Below are 8,356 nucleotides of genomic sequence, written 5' to 3' on the forward strand. Positions count from 1 at the left end.
TCCGCCGATGCTGCCGGACCTGCTGAGGTTTTCCAGGTAATTCTGTCTTGGTTGATAAGGCTATCTGGTCATGTTCCTATTGTCATCTGCAGGATCCTCTTTGGTGCAAAGGGATTGTCCCGACATTGGCTGTGAAAGTGCTTTGGGGCCCCATGAGGTCAAGTAAGGCACTGTGTAAAGGGCATTTTCTTTCTTACAGAGAAGGCATCAATCACACTGTTGTAACCCTGAACCATGCCCTAATTGTTGGCTGCTTTAAACAGTACCATCCTGCGCTGTCCAGGATGTCTAAGCACGCAGCTAACGGTTATGAACTGCAGTGCAGGTTGCACCTTCCACCTAAAGAATGTTCCCCTCCCTCTCCAAAGATACAACCGACCTTAAATGAACACTTACCCCCCCCCACCTTTCACCAGACCATTTTGCTCCAAATTCTCACTCAAAGCCTCCCTCTTTCCTCCAGTCCGAAACAGCTGAGAGTCGCAATGCCCAACGCAATGACAGTGCCCCGCCTCCCCGCCGCCACCGACGCACGCCATTGGTGCGCTCGCCCCAGCTCAGGGCGGCGCTCGAATGGATTGACGGGCCGTCCCGCCCCGTTCGTGCGTCCTATTGGTCGACGGTCACGTCGATCAAGCATCGCCGGACCGGGTTTCGGGTGAGTCCGGGAAACGGACGGAGGGGGGGGGGGGGGGGTGAGGGGGGGGGGTGGGTGGGTGTGGCTGTGGCGGTCGAGGCGAAAGAGGAGGGGGAGGAAGAGGAGGTTGAGTCGGCGCCGGATCAGAGGGGGCGGGGCTGCTGCGGCGGGGGCGGGGTCGGGGGTCGGGGGGCGGGTGGACGGTCGCGGATTTGCTGAGGGTGGGACACCCGTGCGTGACTGACAGTCCACCTCGGCATCCGTTTGGCTGAGAAAGATGTCGGTCAAGGTGGAGAGGCGGGGCTTGCAGCCGCAATCAACGGTTTTCCACTCGAGACTCGACGGAAAGGGAGAGACAGTTGTTCGGGAAATGTCGGCGATGGGGTAGCATTTGGAGGGGGAGGGGGAGGGGGAGGGGGAGGGAAACAGGAGGCATGCCCCAGACTGATGCCCCCCCCCCCCCGACCCCGCCCCCGCCGCAGCAGCCCCGCCCCCTCTGATCTGGCGCCGACTCAACCTCCTCTTCCTCCCCCTCCTCTTTCGCCTCGACCGCCACAGCCACACCCACCCCCCCCCCGCCCTCCGTCCGTTTCCCGGACTCACCCGAAACCCGGTCCGGCGATGCTTGATCGACGTGACCGTCGACCAATAGGACGCACGAACGGGGCGGGACGGCCCGTCAATCCATTCGAGCGCCGCCCTGAGCTGGGGCGAGCGCACCAATGGCGTGCGTCGGTGGCGGCGGGGAGGCGGGGCACTGTCATCAGAGCTGGAATAAGAATGAGCTGAGCAGGTTGATTCAATATGGCCATTCCACTTTATTTTGCATGAGTGATTGAAGATGGAGGGTCTGATTTTCGGGCTCAGAGGGAGGATCATAAAATCGGGCACGTTCAGGCTTCCCATCACCTATGAGCTTGGAATCAGACTGACATTTAGACCCCGCAGCAGCAGCAGCAGCAGCAGCAGCAGCAGCAGCCGCCTATTCAACTGAGCCCAGGGTCCCAGGCCCCCTGTGTGATTTAATCCACGTCGGAAATAAGCAGAAAATCCTGCGAGAGAAGAACAATTCTTAGCTAGGGAATAGAAAAAAAAAAAAAACTACTGACGCCTAGCTCCATGGAAGTAGGTGGTAAAGAGCCACTCGTTGGAGGAAGTGAAAGTATGTTGAGATATTTTGGTTGCTAGGCCAAAACTGTACCTTCTGTCATGAGTAGCTGATGTCACTGAAAAAAATATTTCGTGATAGAACTGCTATTGTTCACCTTTAGCCCTGTCCCACAGTCTAAGCTCACCTCTTTCAGATTGTGGTAAGATTCCTCCCATTTGTTGCAGAGCCCCTGCAACATGGTGACCGAATCACCCCAAGTTTGGTGGGCTTCAAGACACTATTGGACAGCACTGACCTAGGGCCTCTGTATGACTATTGAAGTAGCAGTATGGCTACCTGCGTTCAGCAGTACTTGTTGACCCTCCAGTTCGGAGAACCTCACGAAAATGTTGACCATTTCCCGCTCTGCACATGGCACCCAGCCAAGGCTTGGGAACGTGCGGTGGGTCCCAGCACATGCCGCCCTGGGCCAGAGAAGTGCAAGGAGGTTGCTTCTCAAAAGAGAGACAAACAGAAACATACAGTAAAATCACCTTACATAAAGCATTCCAAAGCTGCTTTGCATTCAGAAACCACTCGAATAGTTGGCATCCATTTATGTTTATTCACAGTAATTGGCGTATCAAGATTAGTTGAGGAATTACCAAATACAATACTCTCCATATTAACACACTGTACACAAAAATGACTACAACTGCATCCACACTGGCGAAAGAACTGCTTAAAGAGCATCTTATATGTAAAACATTGTTTAACATTATAAATTTCACAAAGTAACACTAATTGTAAAAGAACATGCCATTACTTACAAGAAATACGATGAAAGAGAGCTTTATTATTTTCGTTTGGTGAACAAAACATACCTTGATATTTTTAAAAAAAATTTCTTCCTGCCAAAATGTCTTAAGTCATACTGCAAAAGTTGAGAACTAAAACTGCAGCAGTTGATAATGGCAAGGGAAATTAGTAATGGCAACTATGATGTCAGTGCCAAAAATGAATGTTTATTAGTGGAAAGCAATAGAAGACTAATTCATTTGGGAATAAAACATGACCCTCGTGCTCCCTTGGGAATTTAAAAGATATTTAGTTTGTTCTTGCAGTTTCTGATGTTGTCAACCTTGTTACAACCTTGAATGTGTTGCCAAATCATTTGCTATTCTTTGTGTTACTAATGGAACTACTGATTAAATATGTAATAATCAAGGTTTTTCTGTTCATATATCATACCATCTCCTTCCTTTCAAATGCATTATATACAAAGTATTTTATTTTCTTATATTTCACAAAAGTGTAATACTTGTTCTTGCATACACCACATGCTGATAATATTCCTTTTAATATATTTTCCTGACAGCCTTTGCATATCACAAGTTGACCGTTGCTTTTTACTGACATCCTAGGTGGCCAACTCAAACTAAATATAGAGGCTCAAGTTGGTGGGAAAAATTATCTTGTAAGTATATTAATTATGAATGTAAGGAATTAATTATAACAAATGTGGAGATTTCTTGTTAGTTTTGGGTTTGTAAGTATATATGGTAAGTTGATTGGATTTTGTTGTGAGGCAAAATTGAATGATCTTGGCCACCTGTAGTTATATTGGTATTTATGGAGTCTAGTATGAAATCATATTCATGGTTTAAAATCATCAAATAGTCGAATTATTAGAACAGGTTTGTACTGCGTAGCTGTATGGAACTGCATCACAGAACGTTATTGCACCTGCAATACTTCACATGCTGAGTTATTAACCTCAGCTGTGCCTCGGGAGAGAAGGGAAAGTCTGAAGGTGGGCTTCAGGTCATCGATCAAAGAGAAAAGTTGCAATATAAACCAGATAGGGATGTGGGAAACGTGCCAATGTGAACTGGGACAGGGAAGAATGGTACCAGCAGGACCTAGGCATGGACTCGATGGGCCAAATGGTCTCTATGACTCTAAGAGTGACAGTGTGATATGCGGGTGAGAGAATGAGGAATAGCTCTGTAAATTGAGAAGAGGGTGATAATAAGCGATTTAAAAATAATGTAATAATGTTATTTGGTGCTGGAGGATCGGTATCTGCAATTTCTCTGCAAGATATGAGGGGAAAATTCCGCAATTTAGCAACAATCTTCCATAATTCTCAAAAATTGGACATAGGAAACTGAATGAACTTACATAATGTTGGATCTAACAGTGGTGACAAATGTTTTTCTGGCTCTGAACATGCAGCACATTTTACATAACTTTATATATTCTGAATTGTTACCATGGGAAACTGGAAGGGACACAATGATTTATAACATACAAGGGGTACAAGATAAATGAGGGGAAGTAATGCTCCAGTTGATCACGACTTAGCCCAGAAGGACTTTGATTTATTTGACGAGCGGGTAGCTGTTATTGGTGAGGTCCTGGTGATGGTGCAGTGGTGGATTGTCATGTTTGATGCTCGCCTACATCTTAATACGATAATTGTGGTGAATTTCAGGCTTGATGTCACACACTAGCATCAACAGTTGGCGAAGAACCTTCTCTTTGTTGCGATGATGGTTGGCCTGCATTGCCTGGATCTTCTGACGTGTCTGTTGCTCGACTTCCGTTGCCAAGTTACCTTGGGACCCCATAACCTTTGTCAAAATAAAAGGGAAAAGGAACAGCTAGGACCGGATCTGGGGTGGGGTTCCTGAAGGGTAGTTGAAGTTCAAATTATCCAAAGTTCAATTTTCATGGTGCTTTCAAATGTTCAAACTTCAAATCTGCCTCATTACAAAAATAATTCATGCTAATGTTATGCCCTTCTTAATTGGAGGTATTGCCTTCCTGTCTTGTGCACTTCCAATGGTGCTATTTATTCTCAAATACCACATCTGAGAGGTCATTACTCATGTATGAGTCTTGCAACTCAGTATGGCAGGCTATTTGGCTGGTGAGGCATCACAATGAAAATCAATTCTCTCCTTGAGTCAATCAGCAAATGTGGAAAGAAGAGGCAAGTTTCAAGTGTAACCCTTTGTCAGAACTGAGAATAAAGTTGTATCCTTTCAAGAGTTACACCCAGAGTGTTAACTTGTCTGTTCTCTCCACAGATGCAGACTGACCAAATGTTTGTTTCCAGCATTTTTGGGTTGTGTTTTGTTTCTTACCAAACCTTTTGTCACCTGACATTCACGAGGGTAGTTCCAACAGCATCACTGAACTATGATCAAGGAGAAGAAGATAATAGCTGCCTCCTTAACCCAAGGACATTCCAGTCAATTGCAGTATCTTTATTGCAGTTCTAGGTGACAGCTGGTAACTTCGCACAAACTGGGGATAAAGCCGGTGCATAAGTCACTTACTCAATGAACTCATTGAACTCCAGGGCTGCTTGAATCATTTCACTTGAACCTGAGCGGTCAAGTGCAGTGCATTCATGCTTCAGTATGCATTGTGGCAATAGGTGTGTCTTTCTTTTGATCTTTCTGGATATCTGGGCATGACTACCTTCATTACTCTGTTGCCCTGAGCAGGTGATGGACCACCTTCTTAATGACTGTTTGTGTACTGGTTTTATACAGCTGAGTGGCTTGCTTGGCCAGTTAGAGAGTCAACCACATTGGTGTGGGTCTGGAGTCAGATAGGCCAGACCGAGTAAGGATGGCAGATTTCCCTCTGTAAGGACATTCATGGGCCAGATGGGTTTTTGAAATAATCTGACAGCTTCATGATCATTTTTGCAGGCACCAGCATTTTAGCTCAAGATTTTCATAAAACTAAATTCAAATTACCAAACTACCATGGTGGAATTAGAGCATACCTTCTGTGGATTACCAGGCATTTTTTCCACATCACTTACCGCTTCTTGCTTATGTCTGAAGTCCTTTTCTCTCTCCAGACGGTACTGTTCAATCTCACCCTGCGCTTCCTCCTTAGCTTGCCTCAGCCTCCGGGCCTTCCCTAAAACAAGAATAGTAGCTGCTCACTAACCTTTCATTTACATGAATCTGAAATGCAGTAATCTCTCATTCACAAATGTTTTAAGTATGCAAGCTGTTATTCAACTGATATTCAAAGGCAGTAACCTCTTATTTGCAGTGGACTGAGTATAGTAACCTGCCATTTACTTTATTCTCTATACAGTAACTTATGACATGGTCTAATTCTTGGAAAAAGTGATTTCTCCTTTATCTGATTCTAGACTTCAGTAACCACTGTGGTGGTGTGTTACAGTTCACTCAGGGAATTTGAGTTGCGGTAGTTTTTACATCTACGTTGTAGGCTGAACTATGAATAATGATGGTAGAGGCTTCTACGTTCTTTCTATCATATGGCTGACCAGGAATCCCTCCTGCTCTTACTGCCTGCATTGGCATGTTGGAGGGATTTGTGGATTGATACTCAACATGTTTGATCCCGTTTTGGATGCACCTTCCTTGGCTACCAAGTCCTTAGGTGGGACTGAAACCTGGAGCTTCAGGGATAGGGATGCTACCCACTGTTCCACAAGTAGTCACTAGGGTTCATTTTTCGGGAATGCAGCTAAACTTCTCACTTGCTTGGTTCTAGTTCAATTTCTCCACTTTTTACCTCTACCTTTTAATACTCTATTCTTTAATACTCTTACATATCATGATTGATATGAATATAGGAGCCATTTGCAATTACATAATGTATTTATTATTCTAATAATCCATTCACAGAATCCCACAGAGTCTGAGAAACACCTGACCTACCTACCTAATCCCATTTACCAGCACTTGGCCCATAGCCTTGAATGTTGTGACGTGCCAAGTGCTCATCCAGGTACTTACCCGACCTTACCCACTAATTACCAGTCATTTCTCTTCCTTGTAGCCTCTACTGCTGTAGCAGGGCAAGACCGCTCTCTGAAGATTTAAGAAGTTGGATAGCAAAGAAAAAATGCAAAGAGCACCTCTTCTCCTCTGCACCGAATTCCCACTGTACACCAAATTGCCAACACCCACACTCACTCTGGTTGTGTCTCACTCAGGATGAGGTCTCTTCCCTGCTCGTGTGCCAGCACACTGATCTGTTGCTTGAAAAGTCTCTCTCTATATGCCTCTAGTAAAAATACTATGTTGTTATACCTCTTTTTTACTGACCTATTGACCAGTGGAAACCGCTCACCCTCAAAAATTAGAGTGTTCTTTTAGTTCCTCAATTCAAGTGTACTTCTGCGAATACAGTCCCAGCTTTTTGAGCCTCTCAGTTGCTCCACGTAGATTTGTCAAGACGGATTATTTTAACAAAATTCTGTTGGCTGTACAGAACCTCACGGTACAGAGCCACCAAGCCATGGGTTGTAAATATCAGGTGTCAGTTGAATGCACTTATTTCATTAGAGGGTGTGGTCTGAGCAATTAAAGCAGCACCATAACAGTGTTGACAACTATACCAGGTGTGGTGAATCGGGAAGCCAGATGTGCAGAATAACACTTCTGATTAGTTCATATCAAAAATGAGTATTAGATATCTTGTAATAAGAAAGATTTGTTTTTGCATAGTGCTTTTCATGACCACTAGGTGACTCAAAATGCTCTACAGCCAATTAAATACTTTTGAGGTGGTCACGGATGCATTATAGGAAATGCAGCAGTCAATTTGTGCACAGCAAGCTCCTATAAGCAGCGTGGTAATTACCCAGATTATCTGTCATTTGTGATATTAATAGCTGGTTAAATATTGGGATAAGACATTGGTGATAACTCCTGTGCCTCTTAGTTGAACATTAGCATTAAAAGAAATTAAGATTTGCATTTATACATTTTCATGTCCTCAGTATGAACCAACGTGCTTTACGCTCAACTAAGCACTGTTGTAATGTGGGAATGTTGGAATGATAGGCAAAGGTCACAAACTCAGTAAAGATGACAAAGGCTGGAGCAGTTATTTTTCTCAGAAGGAATTCCAAGTGGACTCAAAGCCTTTGGACACGGTCTGCTTGCAATTACAGAGTAATATAGGCCAAGAGGTTTGCCTGTCTGCCACTTTGGTCTCTATATACATGTAGGGTTGAGGAAATCTAAAGCAATGGGAAGAAATAACAAATTAAATACATCTAGTGACAGTACGTCAGTTCACATTTCTGGCAGGTCTCTGGAAGAGCGTAAATCTTTTAATCTTTTTATTTTCTGGATGGAAGCTTGACACTGAAAATATCATTTCATGATATCATTAAGGGACAGATTGCATAGTTTTCTAGGGTTCATTTTCATCCGTAAAATATACTTCATAAATCCTGGCTTATGTGCTAGAGGACACTGTATCTGAGAAATATAAGCTGGTCAGCTTCAATAATTCATATTATTTCATATGGAAAATTAAATCAATTTAACTTTTAATTTTGTTTGAATTATTAATCCGACTTAAGCCAAATGCTAAAAAACCTAAATATTAGTCTTTCATGGTGTGACGAGAGATAGGAGCAGACATCCTTGGATTAGACCTTAAGAAGCCATTAGGAAAACACAAAACAGGTGCCATTTTAAAATTGTCTTGTACCTCAAAGAACTAGATAGAATAATCAAAAAGATCTTACGTTTCCTGGCCTCAGCAACCTTCTCTGCAGCTCGTTTCTCAGCATGGAGAAGCTGCTGTATTCCTTGTGACTGGCTGGCCAT

General features: G+C 43.9%; 2 protein-coding genes and 1 long non-coding RNA gene across 9 annotated transcripts in view; 1 reads left to right on the forward strand and 2 right to left on the reverse strand.

Moving 5' to 3' along the window:
• Nucleotides 1-493, reverse strand: part of LOC121291606 (transmembrane protein 268) — a 38,466-nt gene extending 37,973 nt beyond the window's left edge. For 6 of the 7 annotated variants that reach the window (XM_041213046.1, XM_041213041.1, XM_041213045.1 and 3 more), the window contains exon 1: nt 397-493. The gene's annotated coding sequence lies outside the window, so the exon portion shown is untranslated. The remainder of the gene's footprint in view (nt 1-396) is intronic. The other variant, XM_041213043.1, reaches the window with a different exon arrangement.
• Nucleotides 494-3,153: 2,660 nt separating this feature from the next.
• Nucleotides 3,154-4,787, forward strand: LOC121291609. Its single transcript, XR_005946038.1, has 2 exons — nt 3,154-3,204; nt 4,225-4,787. It is a non-coding gene; the product is annotated as an uncharacterized LOC121291609 (long non-coding RNA).
• LOC121291607 (V-type proton ATPase subunit G 2-like) lies at nt 3,204-8,356 on the reverse strand. The gene is made up of 3 exons (XM_041213048.1): nt 8,275-8,356; nt 5,572-5,672; nt 3,204-4,363 (listed from the first exon to the last, which is right to left on the reverse strand). The coding sequence occupies exons 1-3, from the start codon at nt 8,354-8,356 to the stop codon at nt 4,190-4,192; spliced, it is 357 nt and encodes a 118-aa protein (XP_041068982.1). The 3' UTR covers nt 3,204-4,189.

Source organism: Carcharodon carcharias, chromosome 19 (genome assembly GCF_017639515.1).
Source record: "Carcharodon carcharias isolate sCarCar2 chromosome 19, sCarCar2.pri, whole genome shotgun sequence".
NCBI lineage: Eukaryota > Metazoa > Chordata > Chondrichthyes > Lamniformes > Lamnidae > Carcharodon > Carcharodon carcharias.

What these genes read in the sequence shown, in the direction of transcription:
- LOC121291607 (XM_041213048.1), bottom strand. Translation starts at nt 8,356, where the DNA reads ATGGCCAGCCAGTCACAAGGAATACAGCAGCTTCTCCATGCTGAGAAA. An exon ending in GGTTGCTGAGGCCAGGAAAC is followed by an intron (nt 5,673 to 8,274) that starts GTAAGATCTTTT and finishes TTCTTGTTTTAG; the next exon opens with GGAAGGCCCGGAGGCTGAGG. An exon ending in TCAGACATAAGCAAGAAGCG is followed by an intron (nt 4,364 to 5,571) that starts GTAAGTGATGTG and finishes ATTTTGACAAAG; the next exon opens with GTTATGGGGTCCCAAGGTAA.